Here is a 24,527-nt window from a genome sequence, read left to right as displayed (position 1 = left end):
GAACTATTCACACAACTCCTATAGTACCTGCCCAACCTATTGTTAATGAAGTTGATGATGACGAAGAAAATTATAGTGAATTTTCGGACAATGATGATGACGACGACGATGATGATGAGGACGATGAGGAAGTGGACGTGTCTGAATATTCTAAAACAAGAACTTATCATGTTCCAACTATGGATATAAGTGGTGATGATGATGTTATTGTTGAGGAACAAGAAGCATGTGCTATTTGCTTAATTGAATATAATGATGAAGATACTGTTGGTACACTTCAATGTGGCCATGAATTTCATGTTGAATGTATCAACAAGTGGTTGATAAGGAAGAAAACATGTCCCTTTTGTAGAGCTCAACTTTTGCCCACACATGAAAAAACTTCATCCCCTTAATTTGGAATGATTTTATTCTATTTTTGCTTGTGATTCGAAGAGTAGGTTAGTTTTTATTTTGCCGTATTTTGAATTTCCGTAGTGAAAATTCTAATTTTAATATGAAACTTGCAAAAATTGTGGAAGTTTTTTTTTTTTTTAAAATGTTCATCCAAGTGACAATGTCATGATGAAATGATATTATATGGATTATGGTACACTCTTTATTATCCAAGAAATAACTTATGATATTTGGTAATGTTTTATATTAGTGTTACATATAGTTGAAACAATATTTTAAATTTTCGCATACAGTATGAATAGTTGAAGGACAAAAAGTTGTAGTCAGTCCACAGAAGGTCTCGAATTTAAATCCTAGAAATGTGAAGCTTCTCTTTATATATACAATATATGAAGATTGACTTCAAGTCAACTCGTAGCTGGCCTTGACTTCTATTGCCTGGGCAAAATTACCTTTTTTCATAGAAAAAGAAGATAAGGAGCCTTCGCCTCAAGAACACTAGAGAAATCAAAGTGGTTAGTATTCAAATTCTGTCTATCTTTTTTCATTGTAAGTTAGTGAATATTTTGATGTCTATTTGTATACATGAATATCTGTCAAAATTTCTGTGATGAAATATAATTCTATATCAATTGATAGTGTGAGGAATGTTTATATATACCTACCCCATATTTTTTCTTTGTTACCAACTATACTCGGAATAGACAAAGGCGGAGTCAAAATTTTTTGTTTATCAGTTCGACAATTATGGTGCAGTTGCCTTAGACCTTAGTAGTGCCTTCACTTTACCAGAGTGTTATTGTTTTATTGTTGCCATTGCTCTACAACCTTGAGGACAAGGTTCTTATTGAGGAGGGGAGTATTGTTGTGAACACAAATAGCCTAGAGGCAAGACAAGTTGTTAGGCCTGGGGCTAAACCACGAAGAGGCCTAAGAATAAGACAGCCCAACAATAGATTTGCTCGGGATCTAGGTTGAGTAGAGATAAAAGGGTTGTCACTGTGATTTGGAGAATTCATGCACATTGAAGAGACAATGTCTGTCCTCTCTTCTTCTTCTAGAGTCAAAGCTTCTCATCCTCATAACTCATCTCTATCGTAGTTGTTATTTCAGTACTTTTTGGTTGTAATTCAATAGTTTAAGTGTTGCTGTGATAATTTGATTATCAAGCATTACATAATATTTGAATATTTGCTGTTGAGAATTCGGGTTCGTTACACAGTCTGAATCTATTGATTATCACTTCCAGGAGTTGGTAATAAATGTTTGCTCTGGATCCTTTGATCACCACATCTCCTATAGTATACAGGGCCTAGATTTGTTGGTTTATAAGAAGATAGAAAAAGAAGAGAGCATAGAAAGTGAGAGGATGGTGGCGGACGTTAAAGAGGAAGCGTCCTACCGCGATGTCCCTTCTTGCTCCACTCCTTAGACCCGAAAGGGAGTATTCTTCTGCTGCAGTGTGTTGATTACAATTTTATGTTACAGACTTATTTCCTCCTACAGTGTGATGTTTTCGAGTTTGAAACTTTTGGCAAAAGTTGACTTCGTTTCCTTTTCAGGACTCTCAACCACATCATCGACCATTAGGCCACACTCTGCGATGCCCAAAAATAGTGCATTTTTGGAATCCAACAATAAGGGTGTGACAACAATTTTAAAAAGTCCGAGCAACATAGAGTTCTACAGCATATTGAATTGTACTGTCATGATGTTTAACAGTTCATGATGGAACATTTCCTCACATTCAATACTTTTTCCCCATTTGGCAAGGAATGTATTTATGGGAATTTAATTGGATCTTGTCCTATCTGACTCAACCCCGAAACTTAGAACTAGGATGGTAGAATGGAGAGAAGGGGAGTCGTGCCCGTTCTCTATATTCGGACACATGTAAAAACATAAAAAGTTAAAATAAAATGAAAAGGCGAATACATGTATAATATAACAACATATTCGAAAATACGTGATCATATTTGATAGGATGCCCATAAAGAAAAGATTTTATCGACCACATAACTATTTATATTTGTGTGTAGCTTAGGTCTCCCTATAAATTATACAGTGATTCATTATTTAAGAAAAGACTTCATGTGTAGATAGAATTAGACCCTAGTCCTATCATATTGGGAAAAGGAGAAGTGGGGATAAAACCAGAAAAAGAATTAAAAAATGTTAGGCAAAAAAAATAAAAAATAATGCCCCAATCCTAATAAAACTAGAAAATAATTATTTCATTCTATAAATAGGATATATTAATTAACCCTAGTTCATTAAATTGAACCTCCAATTTCTAGATTATGTCCTTTTCTTCAAGAGATTATTTTTTACTTGAAGAAATTAGTAACAATATTATGTCTGATGATCAACAAGGTCTTCCTACAATTTTACGACATGATGAAACAATTTTTCAAAGGCATTTGTATTCAGTGAATATTTATAACACAACTATTCAAGTGGATGATGATGAAGAAAATTATAATGATTTTTCGGACGACGACGATGATGATGATTATGAGGACGAGGACGTGTTTGAGTATTTGAAAACAAGAACTTATCATGTTCCAACTATGGATATAAGTGGTGTTGATGATGTTATTGTTGAAGAACAAGAAGCATGTGCTATTTGCTTAATTGAATATAATGATGAAGATACTATTGGTACACTTCAATGTGGCCATGAATTTCATGTTGAATGTATCAAGAAGTGGTTGATGAGGAAGAAAACATGTCCCTTTTGTAGAGCTCAACTTTTGCCCACACATGAAAAACCTTCATCTCCTTAATTCAGAATGATTTTTTTCTATTTTGCTTGTGATTCGAAGAATAGATCTCTGTTTATTTCGCTATATTTTGAATTTTTCTTAGTGAAGATTCTAATTTTAATATGAAACTTGCAAAATTGTGTAAGGTTTTTTTTTTTTTTTTTTTTTAATGTTCATCTAAGTGACAATGTCACGATGAAACCATATATATGGATTATTATGGTACACTCTTTAGTCTTTATCATCCTAGTAATAACCTATGATATTTGGTAATGTTTTATATTAGTGTTACATATAGTTGAAACAATATTTTTTCTTTAAGACCGCTATAGATTAAAGGTTAATTAATAAATTTGACATATTTTTAATTTAACAGCACAAAGGTCTCAGATTTAAATCCTAAAAATTAAAAAGAAAATCTATTAGTAGTGTCTGTTTATTCGAGCACCTGTTTAGATATCAAACACGTAATGTGAAACCAAAAAAGAATTCAGCAGCAATTTGATTTCTGAAATCATAACAGTGGAATGTTGCATTTGCCATCAAGCAAGAAATGTGAAGCTAATTAAGATAATATAACATGTAATGGTATGAATATGCCGATATAACTTATCCTCAATAATCTCTCATTACGCACTTTACATGTAGATCCTATATCCAATTTGAAAACATAAAAAGAAAATTTTAAGAATAAATATAAAAATCACTTACAAAGGAACCAATTTACATGAAATAAAACCAAAATTTAAATTTTTGGAACATTTCCAAACACCTTCGAGAGATATGTATCCTTCATCTACATCAATTAGAATAAAAAATAAAAAATAAAAATTATTAGTGTATAAAAGAGTATATATCTTTATTTCATTCTAATCCATGCATAGTGATAAAATCTATTGTCTTCCAAATATTCATTCTCTATCTATCAATATTATCACATATGATGACGTCTTCGATCCAAATGCAACACTAATGCTACTATCCCTGACAGTTCTAAAAAGACAATGATATTCTTTTTCTTCTGTACCTAGAAGATCTAGTGTAAAGGAACCAAAAAAGTAATATTGGAGCAAAATGAGATAAACAACATAATAGTTAGATATGGTCATAATTATTATCTACAATAATTTTCTTCCAAAATGATAGCTAGGTCAGATCTGAAACATGAAAAATTAAGCTCTAACAAAATAAGGTGAAAAATTAAATGGAAGAAAGAAAAGCAACGAATATATATATTATGTGAAATGACAAAGAAAGGAAGAAGAGAATTCAATTCACTTACCCAAAGTATGTAAATCAGTGAAAGCACCGATTTGAATTCCTCCGACAATTACCTAAAAACTAAATATTAAAAGAGAATTTTCTCAAAATATGAAAATATATTAGATAATGTTAAAAACTAACTTTGTGAATAAATGGATTTCAACCTCCTTGAAAATTTCCAATATCCATTTCCATCATTGCATGCTCCGTATGAACTTTTAGAACTTATACACATTTTTCTTCTGTAAAAAGCAAAAAATACAATGAAAGTAATAAGTAATCAACTAATGTATTTAGAGAGAAATGAAAATTTTATTTAATGATCATGCATTTTTGCAAAAATAATGACCATCGGCTGGCCACCTCTTTGCTACACAAATATTATATATAGCTCTCCAAATTTATTACCCTCGCAACTCTTCATTCTCTTTATTTTATATTATAGCTCTCAAAATTTTTTTACCCTTGCAACTCTTCATTATCTTTATATTTTATTATCATAATTATATAGCAATAAAGTGAACATTTCTCTCATAATTAATTACCTTACAACTCTTCATTCCCCTTCTTTATTATAATTATTATAACAACAGGTGAATATTTATAAGTAGAGAGAGAATAATTAAGATTAGGAAGGAAATGAGAAGCCAACAAACGGAGAAAACAAACAAGTAGGTATATGATGATTAGCATTAGTATAATAATATAATAATATGGTATATAATTATTATTTAATTAATTAATTTTTATTACTTTTTAATTTAATACAGGGGTATTTTCGTAATTCAACTTTTGAGGTTAAGCTGTTCCCACTTATAATAATATATGATATGATATGATATGATGATAAACATAAGTCAACTCGTAGCTGGCCTTAGACTTTCATTGCCTCAATAAATTACAGGGCAAAGTTATCTTCATTGTATAGTATTCATACTCATCAATCATATTGATAATTTCCTTGTGATATTTTTTCGAAAAGGAGCCTCTCAAGAACACTAGAGAAATCAAAGTGGTTAGTATTCAAATTCTGTCCATCTTTTTTCATAGTAAGTTAATGAATATTTTGATGTGTATATGTAGACATGAATATCTGTTAAATATTCTGTGATGAAATGTAGTTCTATATCAATTGATAGTGTGAGGAATGTTTATACCTACTCCCTATTTTTTCTTTGTTACCAACTATACTCGGAATAGACAAAGGTGGAGTCAGGATTTTTTTGTTTAGCAATTAGATAATTATGGTGCAGGTAGTGCATCCCACAATAGTTGAGGATGAATGAAATTATGATAGCTTCCAGTATCAACTAGGATGTGTAATGGTCTTTTAGAGTTGTAAATCTCAGTGAACCATTTAGAGCATGAATAGATATCTCCATCTCCTCTATAGATGTGTTCAATTCCATCTCTTTTTTTTGTAACTAATCATTACATAGCATATACTGTTGGACATAGCCCCACGGTTATCTTTACTAAGGATCTTTTGAAACAAATGACAAGAAAGACGCATAGTCAACACCTAATTATATCATTATCGAATAAGTATTAGGTAGGATAAGAGTTGTAATTTTGCAGCCTTGCTGCAAGTCTATTCTGGTTTGCAGCTCTAGCATGAATGTCCTGTATGATGAGTCTGATCATAGCCTGAGGAGTCTATCTTTTGTTTTGAAATACTCAAGTATTCCTTTCCCTCCAGAGATAGTATAGTGCAGCAGCCAACATCATTCTTTAGACCTCATCTTTTGGATTAGCATGCAATTCAGCCCATTTCAGTTCTTCTGACCATTGAGCAGGGACCTTTGTGATGCCAATCCACTTCAGTAGTTTCTTCCATACTTCCGTAGATACCTCATGACATACAAAAAACAAATAGTTTAAACATTCAGGTTCCTTCTCACACATAGGGCACATCTGATTTGTAGTTACACCCCCACTGGACTAGTCTATCCTGAGTGTTTAATCTTGCAAGTGCAGCCAGTCTCAAAATAAAAATCCATCTAGGAAGGCCACTATTGTTACAAACCAGTCTTCTCCATGGCACCTTCTGAAACTGTCCTCTCAGCTTTACATAGAATTGCTTTATTGAGAAGTTAGGCATAGTTAAGATGTCTTCCACACCATATCCTGCTTGAGCAAAGTATTTAGTAGCCTTAAGGGTCCTTTGAATGATCCACGAGGCCTGTTTGGGAATGTCCATCAGCAAGTCTCTGTTCCCATAATAGAAGTGAATCCACTTTACCCACAACTTATCTTTCTTCATGCATATGTTCCATAGGAGCTTATTAATTGTAGCCTTATTCCATGTGGCCACATCTAAAATATTCAGACCCCCAGCAACTTTTGGATAGCATACTTTATCCCAGGCAAGTAGTGCTCTTTTTGATAGTTCAGGACCCCCAGTACACAAGAAGGTTCTGGAACTGGCCTTCTGGATCACCTTCTTAGGTAATACAAAAACTTGTGCCCAGAATACTTGGATAGAGAACAGCACGGATTTTATCAGTTGGGTTTTACCTGCATATGAAAAAAACTTGGTAGTCCATGATTTGATTCTCCCCAACATTTTTTCAAGCAAAGGTTGACATTGGACAATAGATACCCGCTAAGTACTTAAGGGAACCCCCAAGTACCTAAAGGGCAGATCACCTTTACTAAACCCCAGTAAATCAATAAGCTCTTGTTCCTTAGCACTTGACATACCCACCACGGTAAATAGAGCTTTTGCTAAGGTTGGCTACCAAACCTGATGCCTTTGAGAAACTTTTGAAACTGTCAAACTGCCATCTCAGTCTGAATCTATTCCTCTTCTAATTCCTCTAAATCTAGAATATAGAGCCTGTTTCAGATTCCTACATTTGTCATTAATCTCCTCCAAGCTTATCCTCCTTCTGTTGAATCCCTTATTTCTTGCAGGATTATCACTTCCAGGAGTTGGTAATAAATGTTCTCTCTGGATCCTTTGATCACCACATCTCCTATCGTATACAGGGCCCAGATTTGTTGGTTTATAAGAAGATAGAAAAAGTAGAAGAAGAGAGCATATAAAGTAAGAATGAATTGACTAGCTAACTGATCCTAACAGAATGAACAGAATTGTAACTATCCTAACTAACTGGACTAACTGAGGTATCCATTCCTAACTACTTTAACCAACTGTGTAATTTCCCAATCTCATGTATCAGCATTCCCGGAAGGGGTGGAGGCGTGTTAGAGTCCGACATTATCTGGGATATGAGTTGTAGTTTCTTGGTCTTGAACATTCTTCACCTCATAATTTAGCTCTTAGGCTAGAATTGGATTCAATATCTTTTACTTAGATATCAGCATAGATGAGCCCCTCATTGTTGCTTTTGTTTTTCTTTATCTTTTCCTTCTGTTGCTTTGCAGACATACTTGCCATGGAAATCGTTGGTGCAGTGGTTAACATGATGCAGTGTTTTTGTGGAGAGACCTGTTCTCGTCAATCCGTTTCTGAAACATGTACATACCTGAGAAGGCCTCGTGCATTAGCAAATAGACTTAATGAAAAGATGGAATTGCTTAAAGCTCGGGAGGAGGATATCAAAAGGAAGTTACATGTGGAAAATGTATGGCGTGGTATGGAGCCAAAGGCTGAGGTAAACATGTGGCTTATCAATGTAAGAAAGATTGCAAGTAGTATTGCCAGCATGCAAGAGAAACTTACTATAGACAAGAGGTGTTTAAACAGATGTTTGCCAAATTATATGTCTCGATTTAAGCAGGGGAAACGCATCAATAAGAAAATTAAAGAAGTTGACAGGCTCCTGGGCCAGAGCATATTTCCAGATGCTTCGTTGGTTGATATGATGCCTCGGAGGGGAAAGATATTGCCAGCATCCTCATTAGTAGGAGAATCTGCTCAAAGAAGTTTGGAGACTGTATGGGAGTATTTGAATGATGAACACTCTGGGATAATTGGTATTTATGGAATGGGGGGTGTGGGTAAGACATCCATCCTCGTGGAAATCAATAATCGTATTTTGAGAGAGAGCACAATTTTTGATTATGTCATTTGGGTCACAGCATCCAACGATTCAAATGTCCAGAAATTGCAAAAAGATATTGCTAGAGCAATAGGTTTATCTTTTGACGATGAAGATGATGAAATGACAAGAGCAGCTCAATTACTTGAAGCGTTGATGCGAAGAAGTAGATTTGTTTTGATTATAGATGATTTGTGGGAAGCATTTCCTTTGGAGGTTATAGGAATCCCATACCCATATTACGGATATGACTGCAAGTTGATAATAACTTCTAGATCCAAGATAGTTTGTCGTGGCATGGAATCAGTGAGGGAAGTTGAAGTTAGTGTTCTTTCAGAGGAAGAAGCATGGAACCTCTTTAAACAAAAGGTCGGTGAGGAGGTGCTAGCATCTCCAACATTACAAGCTGTTGCCAAGGATGTGTCAAAGGAGTGTGGAGGTCTCCCACTAGCTGTTGTAACAGTTGGTCGGGCTTTAAGAAGAGAAAATGATCTGAGGCAATGGAAAAATGCATTAAGCCAGCTGAAAAGTGCAACGGGAAGAATAGAAGGCATGGAGAATCGAGTCTTTGCACGTCTGAGATTTAGCTATGAAAGACTGAAGGACAATGTGACTCGTTCATGTTTTCTTTATTGCACATTGTACCCAGAGGATCATCATATCGAGACCGAAGAACTGATTAAGTACTGGTCATGGGAAGGCCTGTTGGATAATCTTGGGTACGGAGAATCCAAGATGCTGCAGGGAAAGATGATATTAGATGAACTGAAACATGCGTGCCTTCTAGAGATCATTGGATGTCAAGAAGGTAGTTTGAATGAATATGTCAAGATGCATGACCTCATTAGGGATATGGCGATAGCTGTTACAAGAGAGAGTCCACTCTTTATGATCCGAGCAGGACATGAGATGCGTGTCCCACCAGTTGAGAGTGAATGGCTCGTAGGGCTTGAACGAATCTCGTTAATGAGAAATGATTTGAACTCTTTGATTTTGGAACCGAGATGTCCTCAGTTAACCACCTTGCTATTGCAGTATAATTCACTGACCAAGGGAGTACATCCTTCTTTCTTTAACCATCTAAAAAGTCTTAAAGTTCTGGACTTATCTTACACAGGCATCTCTGGGTTGCCTGATTCACTTTCTAATCTCAAAAACCTTCATGCTTTGCTTCTACGAAGTTGTTGGAACTTGCATCACGTGCCAACAATGGAAAGGCTAAAGGAGCTGAGGGTTTTAGATCTCTCTTCTACATCAATTGAGTCTGTGCCCCCGGGGATGGAAATGTTACTCAATTTGAAGCATCTGGATCTCTCCCACACTACGCTTAATGAATTTGATATTCAAATTTTAGGAACATACAGATTTCTGGAGAGTCTCTTAACTATTGGTCTATGGCAACCTCTAATGTTCGGTTCCGATTTTGTTAACGTTTTGAAACGCTGCACCATCTTGACAACCCTTGAAGCCAATTTCAGCAACTTGCAGGACTTCAACTATTATGTCTTATCAGATCACTGGAACACTCTTGAGAGTTTCAAATTTTGTGTAGGCTATCCCCAATCCTCTAAACTACCCGGAAAAAATAGCGTAGGATTCTTTGGGATTTACATTGTTGAAACAGAAGCCTCTTCTTGGTTGCCAGGTATACTTGAGTTGGTCATTCATGAATGTTCTGGAATCACTCACTTACCTATGTTTATTATGAACGATTCCTCCGACCTGAAACGTTGCAAAATAAAGTACTGTGATGAGATGGAGTGGATTATAACTCCCGAGTGGGGCACATTTCCTAATTTAGAGTTGCTAGAGATTGAGGGCCTGAGCAGACTGCAGAATATATGTAAGGGGATTCCACCAACAGGCACTCTTTCAAACCTTAAGGTGTTGAATGTTATTGCTTGTGATAATCTCATGACTCTGTTACCACTTGAGTTAGTGCAGCATCTCAAAAACCTCGAAAAGCTCGAGTTGGAAAACTGTTCGATGCTGGAGGAGATCATAGTCACTGATGCGGAAAATGAAGAGATCATTCAAGAGAACAATGGTGAAGTGGTCCTCCCAAGTTTGCAAAAATTAAGATTAGTTTCTATACCAAGACTGAGAAGCATATGCAGAGGTCCAATGATTTGTGATTCGTTAACGACTATAGAAGTCGTAGAATGTCCAGAGCTGAAAATACTTCCCTTCTTTTTGGAAATGAGGCAGCAACTCGCTGCCTCTCTCAAACAGATAAAAGGAAGCACAAGTTGGTGGCAGGCGTTAAGGAGGAAGCACCCTACTGCAACGTCCCTTCTTGCTCCACTCCTTAGACCCGAAAGGGAGTATTCTTCTCCTGCTTTTGAACATAGTCACAGTGGCAGCTCTGGAAATTCTTCTTTCGGGGGTCGATAACATTCTTACAGTAAGTAACATGCTTATGCTCTTAAAAGACTTTTCAAATTGTTAGCTAATCAACATTGATTTGAAATCACAACTTTAAATTTTTCACATCATATGTTTCTTTTCAACGATAAAGAGAATAGATGTAGGGAGTTGATTGAGTAGGCAAAATATCTGAAAAATCGTATCATGCACAATGGCTATTTCTGGCAGGAATCCCAAAATACTGATAGTAATAGAAAGATTTATCCTTGTTTTGATTACAGTTTTATGGTCCCGACTTATTTCCTACTACACGATGGTCTTGAGTTTGGGCCTTTGGCAAAAGATGACTTTGTTTCCTTCTCATAATCATGCATTTTCTCTATCTTTTAGTTATAGAGCAGTACTACCTATATTGCTCAGATCTCCAGAAGTAGAGCATTTTTGGAATCCAACATGGGTGCAGTAACAATTTTGGAAAGCCTGAGCAACATCGAGTACCACAGCCTATATCGTATTGAACTGTACTGTCTTGTTTAACAGTTCATGAATGAGACGCAGTAGTTGTTCTTCGTGTCATTCTCTTGTTTAACAGGCTTAAACTACAGATTGTCATATTGGATCCAACTAGTTTTTCCTTTTTATTTGGGTGGAAGTGGAGGTCAGGCTCATATTGAAAATCCTGTATCCCGTTTATCTTTGCTGTATAGTGGCTGCTTCGTGGATAAGAACATGAAGTATAACCAAGTTCGAGTGTTGGAGTGCTAAAAACTATCTAGTCTGTGAAAGTATCAGCAAAGATTCTTGCTGGGGAATGCTATATGAAACTGTCATATGAAATCACTGTAGAAGTTTGGCATATTAAGAAACAAATAAAGAGAGATTTGAGGTTCCATATGACGTCTCAAACGCTAGAAAAGCTGTCCATGAAAACAGGATTAATGTGCTAATGAAGCTTCGTTTATGTTTGAACATCCTGAAATGCTCTTTTGTATCCCACTCAAATACTTCTTTTTAGCTTACACAAAACCATAGTTTGTTTGTTGTATGCACAGTTCTGATGAATCAGTCCCGAATTAACAGACTTCATTTTCATGTATATTTCAATTATTATTTCAGGAGAAAAATCAGTAAAAATACCTTTTCTGGTATACCTCTGGCTCGCGAGACCACTTCTAGACGTACATGCTCTGGTTGGGCCTATCCAGCCCACTGGATGCCCCTGAAATTGGGGCAGTATTTGCCCAGCTCCCGCCTGATGGTGTCCCGAGCCTTACTGGTGGAGCTGCAGCATATAGATAAAAAGGTAATGTTTTTATTTGCATTGTTGTGCTTATCATTTGTAAGAAGTCAATGTCATATTGAGTAGTAGCAAAATTTTCCATCCTGTTTTCAATTTCAGCTACAACTTTTTGCTCTTTTTTTTTTTACTAGCAAGCAGATTCATCAAGTTTAAGCCTGCACCAGTGAATGAATGACAATGTTGTCCTCGTCACCAAGGCGAGGATGAGCACCATCATGCTGCTGATTATGAGCAACAGATATATGTAATCGTCGTGATCCTGAAATATGTTCACGATGATATTGAATTTTGCAGTACGTTCAATGGATTCGAGAGCTATTGTTTGTTCGAGTGATTCAGATATGTATATTTTGCACCATAGCAACAATTATATTTATTGTAGTACAGTTTCCTTTTTGTCCTTGATCATCCTATGATCGATACAGGATATAGACTATCTCATTTTTTATTCTATTCTATTTCTGGAGAAAAAAAAGAATGACTCAACTTCTTAGTTAGAGTTGGTGGTGGGACCTGTTAACATAATGCAAGCTGGAACGTGAGAATTTAAGGTCTCTTGCACATTTGCAAGACACAGATTCTAACATTAGTTATATATCTTTTAGACACAGCTTGTTAACATAATTGAACTTCCTTTGTGAATGTTTCAAGAATTCTAGTATATCATGCATATGAAATAGATGTAGCTTTTGAAATTCTAGTATATGTATATTTGTTTATTTATTTGAATTCCCGGAACACAAAATTAGAGATTGACTCAATAGTTTAGGGGTTTAAAATGATGTTCCAAGTTAAAATTTCAAGCATTATCTTCTTAGTGAAAATTCTAAATCCATTACTGTAATTTTAAAAATAAAGTTATATACAGACCACCTTAGCTTCTATTGGCTTCGTTTATCGGATTATATTGTGTATGTTGCTGTTGTAACGGATGAAAAAGGAAAAGACTTAAATTAAATTAAAGCCACTGTCACAATTAAAGTATGCAAAGACTAATGAGACCTGGTTGATCACAATAAACGGTGTTACAGTTTTTGCCTGCCCTCTCAGCGACTTTTAAAAAGTAGAAAAGCCAATTATCTTGCAATGAAATACAGTTATCGAAATTGTGGTGGAGTGGTAAGTACTTCTTCATTTTTAATCAAAGGTTTCGAGTACGAATTTTCTTGAGTATGAAGTTGCTTTTGTTAAAGAACACTTTATCTTTAATATGAGACTTTCTGACGTGAATCTAAATTTAGTCTGACTTCAATATGGGTACCAGAAACACCGAGTGGCCAGTCAGGCGACAGAAGGTAGTATTTATTTGTATTAAACGAAACTAAAAAGAAATGCAAGAAATGTACATTCCCATGTCATGCACATTTTTCCTTATAACTTTGTTATTTCCGCCACTCTTTTCCTTAGGGTGTTGTTTGGTTCCAACAAAAAACACTTTCTTTCTTAATTTTTACTTGTCCATTTTAGACTTTCCACATCAATTCAGAAATAATTATGTAAGTATTTATTATAATACTTATATTAATTGATGTTTAATATTAGTTCTTGAAAAATGATTTGAAGAATAAGTAATTAATATTGAGGGTAAAACATGAAAAAATATAATTATCTTTTTGATATGTTTATTAAAAGTGACGAGTCAAAGGTAAAAATCTATTTTTTAAAGGGTGGACAAGTAAAAGTGAGTAGAGAAAGTTATCTTTTAAAAAATAAGTAATTTTCTGGTGTTTGACAACAACAACAAGGTCCATTGAAAATAACATCTCTACCTTTATTTTAAGATTAAGATTGCATACACATCATCGTCCTCAGAATACACATGTGAAATTACACTCTATATGTTGATTTTGTTATTATTATAGGACGAGATTGAGGTAGGACTGTGGAGTGGTGGAGGTGGGAGCTATGGGGAGTGGGGGTGAGATCTCGTGTGTTGGAGGACGAAAAAAAGCTAAATGTCGCTTGTAGAAGTTGTTTTCCCAAAAAAAGATAGTATTTCCTCCATTCCTTTTTAGTTGTCATGATTTTCTTTTTTAGAGTCAAACGATAAAAACTAACATGTTACGATATATTTTTTTCAATTATAATGATGTAAAAAATTGCAATTTATAGTACTTTCCGTATAGTCGTTGAATATCTAAATTTTTAGTTTAAAATAACGAATTAATGTAATCTAATTAGCTTTGAAAATCAGTCAAAATTAACTTTTAAAAAGCGCAACATAACAACTAAAAAGGAACAGAGGGATTAGTATTTTTTTTAAAATAAACTATCAACCAAAGATGAAATTTTTTATAAACATTGTCATACACACCATTATGTACCTCCATGTGTGTGTGCATAGAAATAGAAAAAAAGAGAGGGGAGGGGAGGAGGCAGTTTGAAAACCACTTTGAGATGACAAGAAACATGCAAGATGTGACACTTTCATATAGGAAGAGCTAGAGAGAGAGGGGGTTTCATTCTTGTTTCCTCCATTTTTATTTTTTTTTATAAATTTGTAGAGTGAAAGTGAGATGGCAAAAGGAGGAAGCATGAAGGGACACATGCAGAGTCACAACAGAGGAAGAACAACATATGCAGTGTTATTGCTTCTTGCTTTTGGGGTTGCATTATTTGGAGTAATCATTCTACACAAGCTCAGAGAAAGGCGCATCTTCAACCTCCTTGTTAAAGAAAAACAAATTGAACTCATCCATCTTAGACTCCTCTTGCAGGTGCTCTCTCAAATCTCTGTTTCTTTTTTCTTCTGTGTGTCTGTCAGCTCCATGTCCAAAATTCGAACCAGAAATCTCTAATTAAGAATGAAGAAGTATTTATCACTCCACCACGACTATAGTTAGTCATGCATGTAGTCATGTTACTGTTGGTGGCTCTAAGTTTAAACTTTCAAACCATTTGTTGCCGGATTTTAGTAGCTCAGTTGTTAGACCGTCGACCTGAACTTTCATTTTGTTCATGAGGGTTTGAAAAATAAAACATTTGCTGCAGTTAAAACAAAGATTTAACAGGTGATGGGTTTTAAGATTTTAAGAAAAATGATAAACTCTTTCGATTTAGTTTGAGCCTTTGATTCTGAAATGAGTATGTTGCTCGGACTCTTCAAAAATGCAAACGGGTGCGTGTTGGATTCACCAAAAGTAGTGTATTTTTGAAGAATCCAAGATGGGTGCAGCATCAAAAGTGAAGAGTCCGCGTAACTAAGGACTCAAATGACAGATCAGAAACAAACTTGTATGCTAAAAATACAACACCACACAAACTAATAGTATTTGTTACCGGCTTATGATGGAGTGGTCCTTAACTAGAGGTCTCGGGTTCAAGTCCCCTAGGTATGGAGTTGCCTTTGTTAGAGAGCGTTTTACCCTCTAATGTGGGACTTCCCAGCTCGATCGGGCTCCAATGTGGGTACCGAACGCTGGGTGGGAACCAAAAAAAAAAACTAACTAATAGTGTATGTCATCTGTGGGACAGAAAGAAAGAGATCATACGAAAGAAGCTAAAAGGAAAGCGGAGGAAATGAAATCCAAGATGCAGTGGCTTCGAATGCAGAAAAGGGATCTCGAAAGCAGGATCATGGAAATGAGATCAACAATCTCTTCTCTTAAAGATGAACAAAGAATAATCGAAGTAGCTCTCGAAGAAAAACAGGATGAAATCAAGATGCTTAGAGAAGAAGTTACAGAAATGAACTCAGAGGAGTCCCAGGCTAAGCTTCTTTCTGAATCATTGCAACAGAATGAAACCGAAAGTGACATACCAGTAAAGGTCTGGTCAGTGAGTGCAGATGATCCATCAAATCCAGCTATTAACTTCACCACCAAGGCTGCAGGTACAAAAGAAGCAACTGGAGGAGAAACCGAAGAACTGCATGAATCCATCAAAAGAGACGACCAGAAAAATTCAACAACAAATATACATAGAAAAGCCACGAGGCAAGGTGAAGACAGGGGACAAGCACAAGATGGAGAGGGATCTGCTGACTGGAGGAGTAATACTGGAGAACAGGAGTTGACAACTGCTCAAGAAGATGTTTCAGACAACATAAGCAGCACCGTTTTTCAGACATTAGATGGCAAAAGAGAGACCACTGGAGAAATTTTCCTAGAAGAGAAAAGGTACGATAATGGGGATTCATCTGTGGAAACTATCAATCATAGTGGTCAAGTGCAAAAGCACAGCAAGGAAGTAGGTGCACTAGATGCCACAGATTGGAAAGAGCATGGAGCAGCAATTGGAGGTGATTTTGCAGATTCTCAAGGTAATAACCAGGAGTCTGGACGGAAGTATAAAGATGGGATGAAGTTAGAAATGAAAGAGAATCACAAGAGTACAGATGCATCAAGAGTGAAGCAGGAGCAGATAAGAAAGACAAAAGGGAAGAGTCAGCGAATAATTGCAAAGAGCAAGGTCACTGAAAGTGGTGTGAATACTGAAAGAAGAAGCGTTGTAAGCATGAGAAACAGAAAGTTCTTCAAAGAAATACAGGAAAGTGCAACAAATGAGAGAGTTAGAGGCAGTAAACAAGAGAAGCAGAAGCATAAGCAAGAGAAGAGTATGATAAAGGACAGCGGGAACAAATATGGTCCAGAAGATCGCATGATTGGCATGACCTATAAACCCCAACGATTTAAAAATCTGGAGGAAGATTTTGGAAACCAAGTCAGGTCTGAACCAGAACAGAAACTAGATATGACGAGACAGAGAATGCAAGATGATAATTCAAACCTCGATGATGCTCCACCACGTAAGACAACACCTAAGAAATCAGCAGGCTCCGAAGAAGGTATCCTAGAAGGCAGGAAATCTGACACAAATGAGATAGCTGAGGAAGGGCAAGAAAGAGAAGTCAACAATACGGTTTCTGAGATGTCACAGAGTTCTCAGGAAGTGCCTACAAAGACAGCTGCTTCTAATGTCAACAGAGTTTCAAAAGACACCGGAAACAAAAAAACAGATGAAACTACACAATCACAAGAGGCAATGGGCATAATTAGAGAACATCAAGAACAAGAACAGGCTGACAGTCTTACCAATTCTTCGGAGCATGCAAATATTTCTGAAAGAGATGTAAAAGCATACGACCTTCAGGTTGAGAATGATCAAGAAACAGGAGTGATAGATCAGTCAAGAGGAATTTCAGAAGAGGTCAGATATCAAAAACTCAGTAGCACAGCACGAGCAGAAGAGGAAAACAACACCATTTTTACAGACACAGAACAAAGGCTGGCTGGCAATCTTCACAGCTCTTCCACACATGTGAAAAATGCTGAAATGGCTTTTAAAGATGGCAACCTTGACACTGAAAATGATAAGGAAACAGAAGAAGAAGAAGAAGAAGAAGATCATTCTGAAGGCTCTGCTGCCAACATGGAAGAGGAGGGAGAAGACGTGAACTGAAACAGATGTGTCTGAATTGTAGTATAGACAGTTGTCTGACAGAACGCTAAATATTTGCTTCATTTCGATGTAAGATGATTATGTTTCTATTTTTACTTTAGTGTAAGACATATACTTGCGTCTGTGTTAGCCTGTAGAAGTCACAATTTGTTGCTTCCACTTACTAGTCACTTCCATTTCTCTTTAACAGCCCCTGTTCCCCCACAAAATTCCCATGCCCTATGATACAAGAATATTGCGAAAGAACACAGAAAAGAATAATGAGGGTGAGAGGGGCAAATAAGAAGTAGCCTCATCAAAACAGTAGGTAAAGGTGTAAAATGGAAACCACCAACTTCTAAGCTTGAGATTTTGGATGATGAGGGATGATTTTGGGAAATTTTCATGAATTCATCGAGAAAATCATGTTTTCTACCATCCAGACATGGTAACGATACTAATGGGGGAGTCGGGTGTGCTTATAAATGTTCAATGACTGTGATTAAGTTTGAAATACACAATTGTTTGAGGACATCTTCATTAACTCAATTCTCAGAGGCATCGAGATTTACTGCATGTGCAAAGCTTCTACAAATTATGGTACGCGGATCTTCAGATTAATGTGAATACAATTTCCACACAACTGATCAAGATGACAATGAACCTTAGAAAGCAAACTGACAAAAACCAGTTTCATTTATCAGTATACAAAAGAAAGAAGTATACTGCAGTATTGATGCAACCAACTTTTGTCCACCATTTAGTAGCTCACAGGCTCTCTGGTAATTTTTATAATGATAAGAAAATTCATCAAATGAGAATTGAATGTCCAATAAGTTGTATTATTAGAGAGAACTTCTCGATTTTGGACTTGAAATATCCCAACCTCGGTATGATGCCACGTAAAATTCCCACCTTATTGTGATGCTTGCACCAAGTTCTGCATAAAGAAAGGATAACCCAGGATGTCATTCCTCACAAACAGAAAAACTCATCCTTGTTTGCAGGGAAGGTAAAGGACACTCAAAAAGAAGCGATAATTGTATCAGCAAATAATTCCTTCAAACATAATTAATCTGCCATTATTTCACAGAATTTTAGTATCCTAAAATATAAAATTCGTATAAAATCAAGGTCCATCTAGCATAAGCTGAAAATTCTTGTTCTGTTCATGTATCAAGAATTGAGTTTCAGTAAATTCTATGCTTATATGAGCTATTCAGTATGAGAATTCACTGAAATGTAAACCTTGTTCAAAACTCAGCATTTCTCTAATTGAATCGAAGGTAGCTTTTTACTCCTCCACCTCTGAAGTTTGGCTTTATCCAATGTCTCCTATAGGCCGTCTTAAATTCCTCTTTGTTTAAGGTATAGCTCTTTTTGTTAATACATTTGACTTGGATCTCAAAATCTTTCGAGGTTTGGGTACACAAATAAAAGTAGAGATGCTATTTTTTTGTTCTCACTATGTCTAGACCTTCTAAGTTCTAATCATATATCTCAAGGTGATACTCTCTCTCTTCCCTCACTGATAGGTAAACTTATTTTTTCAATCATTCAACTATGCCTCAATCTCAAATCAGTTGGGCCCGACCAGAAGAAAGATTTGCATCCAATTGGCTTTATTCATGTCACCCAAAATCTAGATTTCAGCATATTTTAACAATATTTACCAAGCTACTGTGATCCTCCTAATTTATCTAAGCTTGGAACCAGCAAGCTAAGTGAGGCTCAGGAAAACTTAGGTAAACCTATTATTTTAGGTATGGAAATTGTGTACCAAAAAAATTGCATGAACAACAATATACTACACGTTTGAAAGCAATGACCACTCACATGCCCTGCTACATGATTAAATCAATTGGCCAGGAAAAGGGTAGCTGACAACTGTATCTGAGCAAAATGTTCTGATAGTTTTCTTTCTCCTTGCACCACTGACCATCAGGGAGAAGGCAATTATAGGAGCAAAATATAAAGTAAGTACCCTGCTTTCATGTTTCATGAACATATTCTTTTTATCAAAAACACCACAGCATCTTTTTAGGAATTTACAAACACGGACTACTGGGTATGTGGTTTTTAAGAAAGAAACATACACACCATACTAAGTTTCCTGATTCTTAACTTGGTTCCTAAACATCCATTTAATAGTTTTTAAGTTGTTCCAGGCAGCCTTTTGATATTTTAAACATTTATTGAATTTACACGACACTCTCTTCTCAGTCTCATCCTTGTTTTGATTGAGATTCTAACTAGATTGCAATCCATTGAAAAACATTGCTTAAAGCAGATATGATCATCTATGTTTCCTGAAACAATTTGTCATAAGTAAATAGGTAGCAGTATTTGCACTTTCAGCAGATCAGACAAGTACCTCTTCTTTGTTCTTCTTGCCTCCAGTGAATAACTTGTATCCACCATAGAAAAGCAAGCCCCAACCGGACAAAGATACAATCACAAACTGCAAAAAAGAAATTAAAAAAATCATTTGCAATCATACATATCTTTGCATTTTATATTTCAAAAGCACCAAAGACAACATTACTATGGTTGAGATTGTGAACTTCCTTAATACGGGTATAATAGGTACGATTGTTCCTGTTTTACGATTCTAGCGTAGCCAAGTATGATCAAATTGAGTCCACAATCGGCTAAAACGATATTAGGTTTACACCAGAAAGGGCTTGAACAAAATTGATCCAGGTTTAGTTTGGTCAAGAAAAACAAGCACCATCAACACAATTCTCTATTTTGTTTCTTTTAATTTCGTCAAACTAACCCTTCACTTATTTTTTTAAAAACATACTTTCTCATATATATATATATATATATATATATAAGATAAGTGATACAAGTTCTTTATATAATAAATGTACTTAAGTAGGTTCTCAAAAGTAGGATTGAACAAGATCATGACCAACAACACTGATGAATTGGATATGTACAGTTGCACTAAGATATCATTCTTGAAAAAAAATCCATTTTTTGTTCCAATAGTGAGCTATAGGTATTTCTCTTATTCTCACTGTGACTACTGAAAGGGAGATCAAGTGTTCTGGAAAAACTTTCTAGTAGTTAGTAGGTCTATTCTTACAGGCTCTTTTAGTACCTATTCATCCTTGATATGGATGTGCCTAGGAACTTTTCGAGTAGCTCTTTTGATAGTGTCTTAATCGAAGACTTTGATATAAGACCACTTTAAATGCATAATATACCAATTCTCCAAATCTTAATTACCTAATTACACGTACCACCATACCTACAGTCCTTCCACGGTTAAACAATCTAGTTTTTTTGTCATTAGTACTCCATATTAGTAGTTCATGTAACACCTTGTTATTCTGGAAATCACATTCCACTAATACTCTCTCCTTTTAAAATCAGAAGTTTGATTTTGTATGATTATTTTATTGCAAGAAGAAATGAACATTTTTTTTTTTTTTTTTTTTACCGTGGTTTCCGGGCGTCGCTTTGCGAACCCGACTAGCTGTACCCACCGGGTCCCGCTGTTTCAAGGCGGGTCCACCACGGTTAGTTCCACGGGGCCCTGGAGACGCGGCCGGTTTGTAATGCCTCCAGTGGCCCTGCTGGGGCTCGAACCGGCGACCTGAAGGACTTTGTCCCAGGCCTTTACCAGCTGAGCTACCCCTCAGGGTTAGAAGAAATGAACATAATAATACTGTTTAGCATTAGTTTATTATGAGAAGACGTGAGCATATAATATTGTTATAGCATTTGTTGAAAGAAAATATAGCATCATATGATAACTTTTCTTTTTGAGTAATAAGTTTAAATCAAAATTGCACCCAAAAGCATGACCTTTCTGTCAATGAAGTGAGTTGAGCACCATGAGGTCTTAGCCTCAAATCGCAGCAGAGACAAAACACGAGGTGATTTGGTGGACAGAATTAGCTGATACATATTGCTAGTTTAGTCAGGAAAAGAAAAAGAATCGTATCATGATATTTCGAGTTGCAATTGCCAAACTTGCACAAGCATTAATTCGTTAAAGACCTAAGAAAGAGTTTGCTCCTTTTGAACAGACAATAGCAAGAAAAATAGGCTATAAAAAGCTTCATATATAACGTACATGTTCTTCCTTCCATTGACCAGGATTCATCGGTTCTTTCCAGCAATTGACCTTAGGAGGCCCATGATGATCTGGAATTATTCACATTTCAATATCATCAACAAATCAAAAACAAAAAAAGCATATGATTTTATATTAACGGATCAACATTAAAGCAAATGAATCCGTCAACAAAACTCTACTACATCTGAATGAATCGATGAAAAATTTTAGAGTATAAGATAACATTACCAGCTGCGCCAGCAAGGCCGCGGCGCTGAACAAGAGACACAGTGGTTGAGGAGGGGACTCGAGTGAAGGCTGCCGCCCGACGAGCCGCCATTGTCAACGAGGTAGCCATAGCTTTGTTCTGAGAAGTGAGATCGAAGAGAGAAAAAATTGAAATTGATGCTTCAATTGGACAAGGGGTTAGGAACTTTAGGTCGCCGAAACGACGTAGCTTCTGTCTTTTCTATTGCTTTGTCCGTGTTTGCTTTTGAGTAAGATTTAATTTGTCAAACTCGTGTGCGTGTGGTTCATTTGGTTTGTTACAACTTATTTCAACAGATAGATCGATATCTTAATGGTTTTATAACAATTTAACATGTCTACAAATCAAACTAATAAACTTCAAAATTGAACCGAATCAATTGACATACATGGCTACATGTGTTGCACGTGTATTACTTGCTAATATATATTACACTATATTTGAGAAATGAAGTTTTAGTCCTTTACAAACTTTTATTTAGTTTTATGTCTCTTTTATAAAAGATCTTCAGTTTCACACCTAAGAAATTTTCGTTTTTCACATAAAAGATCTAAAAAAACCATTTTCTTTTGAATTTAAATGCATAAGACAGTAAGAGGGCGAGAAATCTCATTTCCTCATAAAAGAAAATGATAGAACTTCAACTTTTTTCATTAAAAGATATTTTTTCTTATTTTAATTTCATTAATGATATTTGAAAACATTGACGCAATTTCAGTGAACCGAGAACATGACCGAGACATACTTTACTAGTTGATTTTTAACAAAGTATTTGATCAAATGCATAAAGGCGTGTCATATATATATATATAGCTTAAGTACTTGTTATAAGCGCAAATATCCAACCAGCCCGATAATAATGAACTTATACATAATGAAAAGAGAAAAATCATAGATCTTTGTTTCAAGGAAAAAAAGAAAAACAGATCGATTAAATGTTAATTTCACTATACAATATTCAAGTATAAACATCCTTTTAACATTCTACTCTTAACAATTTCATTCATCTTGCAATTTCCTCTACAAATATACATAGGTCTTGTAACATGTCTATATATGGACCATTGATGTGACAAAAATTGCTTATATAAATACAGTGTCAAAGAAAACAAAGTGTTGACATTGAATACAAGAATAAAATTCTTACAAACAATAGTCATATTGCCAAAAAAAAAAGGTCATCTTATAATATTTTGCTAGCAACTAATGGCCACCATAGAGGGAAAGTAAGGAGAATGATAAGCAAAATGATGAGGAAAACAGCAAAACAAGCACACTTTCTTGAACTTTTTTGAATCTCCCTTGCTTCTTGTAATTGATCTGTGCCTCTCCTAACAAAGGAACTTGCATGTGCCACATGACTTTCAATATCATTTAATTGTTGCCCTTGTGCTTCCACCAATGCAGCCATGTCTAAAAATATTTGGTGTAGCTCAATCAAATTCTTCTCAATCTCTTTCACAGCATCATGTCTTTCTTGTATTTCAGAAATTGTGTCCATAATCTGACCCCTACCTGTTAAGATCCAAATAACCAGGTGTCATGCATAAATTAATAGAAGAGAGAAGATATGAAATATGATAAGAAAATTAGGGCAAACAACTAACATGATACCTTGTTCCTGGATTGCCTTCTGGAGGAAAGACTCGCTCTCCCCACTTGATATCAAATTCTCAATTAACCCATCGTCAGCTTTCTCTCCTGTCACAGTAAAGTACCTTCTTGCCACCGTTTCCTTATATTCATCATTCATTCTTGTCCTCAATGCTTGAAAATCATCCATGAGGACTTTTAATTTCTTTCCTAAACCACTAACTACAGAAGTCCTTGTTCGATCTGCAGAAGAACCTGGTCCACATCCCGAGATTTTCCTATGAGCTGCATTGGATCGTTCGAGGGCTTCCAACTTACCTTTGATCATTTTTACGCGTTTTAAGACCTGTGACACATCAGAATCCATCCTAGACCTTATTTCTTTCACAGTCTTGGCATTATGCACAAGTTTGCTCTCTTCATTTGATTCTTGTAATTTTTTATGAAATTTTTCCACATCTTTCATATCTTCTTTCACATTTTCTACATCTTCAAAGAATTTAGCAAGATCAATACTTTCAGTACCTGGTTGGCCAACTTGACCACCCTCCAAATCATCTACTACGACCTGTTTTTTAAGGTCCTGATACTTTTTAAACGAATTAGAGAATAAGTCATTCATTTTTGGTTGATTTTCAATTTCCCCTTCTTTTTTTTCTCAATGGACAAATTAGTCTTGGTATGTACCTATCCTCAACATAAATTGTTGTTTATCCCACGCGGAGGAGGGTTGTGATAGGTTGATGGTCAGCGAAAAAACAAGTATTGTTATTGTTGTTAAAGGGAAAATGTTGCGCTCTTGTCTATACCTTCTCTCTTCATTAACGAGACGATGAATTGGAGGAGGGAGAAGAAGAGAAGGAGACAAGAGCAAAGACTTCATTAAGAGATAAGAAATGATCAAAATCATTATTTGTTAAACGATTTTATTATTTGAGGCTATGCAGCCATTGTTAAATTAAAGTTACACCAGACCAAATTTGAGGAAGGTCGTTAAAACAGGAAAATTTGTTGTGACACTTGGAGTGTGAATTGACCTTGTCTAGTCAATTTATATTTCTAATAATTTTATAAATGCTTAACTCATTCGATATGTATGTAAATAAAATACAAATAT

At 35.6% G+C, this 24,527-nt stretch overlaps 4 protein-coding genes across 4 annotated transcripts; 2 read left to right on the top strand and 2 right to left on the bottom strand.

The window, feature by feature from the left end:
• The first annotated feature begins 850 nt into the window (after positions 1-850).
• Positions 851-10,825, top strand: LOC125820933 (disease resistance protein SUMM2-like). Its single transcript, XM_049500356.1, has 3 exons — positions 851-911; positions 7,815-9,862; positions 10,316-10,825. The coding sequence occupies exons 2-3, from the start codon at positions 7,826-7,828 to the stop codon at positions 10,823-10,825; spliced, it is 2,547 nt and encodes an 848-aa protein (XP_049356313.1). The 5' UTR covers positions 851-911; positions 7,815-7,825.
• Positions 10,826-14,588: 3,763 nt separating this feature from the next.
• On the top strand, positions 14,589-17,630 carry LOC125820952 (uncharacterized). Its single transcript, XM_049500375.1, has 2 exons — positions 14,589-14,815; positions 15,573-17,630. The coding sequence occupies exons 1-2, from the start codon at positions 14,615-14,617 to the stop codon at positions 17,496-17,498; spliced, it is 2,127 nt and encodes a 708-aa protein (XP_049356332.1). The 5' UTR covers positions 14,589-14,614; the 3' UTR covers positions 17,499-17,630.
• Positions 17,631-18,155: 525 nt separating this feature from the next.
• LOC125820964 (uncharacterized) lies at positions 18,156-21,986 on the bottom strand. Its single transcript, XM_049500389.1, has 4 exons — positions 21,799-21,986; positions 21,568-21,638; positions 19,852-19,938; positions 18,156-18,417 (listed from the first exon to the last, which is right to left on the bottom strand). Exons 1-4 carry the CDS (start codon positions 21,905-21,907, stop codon positions 18,394-18,396), a joined length of 291 nt encoding a protein of 96 aa, XP_049356346.1. The 5' UTR covers positions 21,908-21,986; the 3' UTR covers positions 18,156-18,393.
• An 891-nt stretch (positions 21,987-22,877) lies between these two features.
• LOC125820956 (syntaxin-124-like) lies at positions 22,878-24,277 on the bottom strand. The gene is made up of 2 exons (XM_049500380.1): positions 23,432-24,277; positions 22,878-23,332 (listed from the first exon to the last, which is right to left on the bottom strand). Exons 1-2 carry the CDS (start codon positions 24,030-24,032, stop codon positions 23,001-23,003), a joined length of 933 nt encoding a protein of 310 aa, XP_049356337.1. The 5' UTR covers positions 24,033-24,277; the 3' UTR covers positions 22,878-23,000.
• Between the last annotated feature and the right edge of the window lie 250 nt (positions 24,278-24,527).

This window comes from Solanum verrucosum, unplaced genomic scaffold, assembly GCF_900185275.1.
Source record: "Solanum verrucosum unplaced genomic scaffold, falcon-dt-bn FXZP01000289.1, whole genome shotgun sequence".
NCBI lineage: Eukaryota > Viridiplantae > Streptophyta > Magnoliopsida > Solanales > Solanaceae > Solanum > Solanum verrucosum.
This window is presented reverse-complemented; position numbering and strand designations above follow the sequence as displayed.

Coding starts and splice junctions, on each gene's coding strand:
- LOC125820956 (XM_049500380.1), bottom strand. CDS start 24,032: ATGAATGACTTATTCTCTAATTCGTTTAAAAAGTATCAGGACCTTAAA. Junction 23,333..23,431: donor GAAGGCAATCCAGGAACAAG/GTATCATGTTAG, acceptor GGATCTTAACAG/GTAGGGGTCAGATTATGGAC.
- LOC125820964 (XM_049500389.1), bottom strand. CDS start 21,907: ATGGCTACCTCGTTGACAATGGCGGCTCGTCGGGCGGCAGCCTTCACT. Junction 21,639..21,798: donor CGGCCTTGCTGGCGCAGCTG/GTAATGTTATCT, acceptor GAATAATTCCAG/ATCATCATGGGCCTCCTAAG. Junction 18,418..19,851: donor GCAAGAAGAACAAAGAAGAG/GTACTTGTCTGA, acceptor TTCTTTATGCAG/AACTTGGTGCAAGCATCACA.
- LOC125820933 (XM_049500356.1), top strand. CDS start 7,826: ATGGAAATCGTTGGTGCAGTGGTTAACATGATGCAGTGTTTTTGTGGA. Junction 9,863..10,315: donor TCGGTTCCGATTTTGTTAAC/GTTTTGAAACGC, acceptor TCAAACCTTAAG/GTGTTGAATGTTATTGCTTG.
- LOC125820952 (XM_049500375.1), top strand. CDS start 14,615: ATGGCAAAAGGAGGAAGCATGAAGGGACACATGCAGAGTCACAACAGA. Junction 14,816..15,572: donor ATCTTAGACTCCTCTTGCAG/GTGCTCTCTCAA, acceptor TCTGTGGGACAG/AAAGAAAGAGATCATACGAA.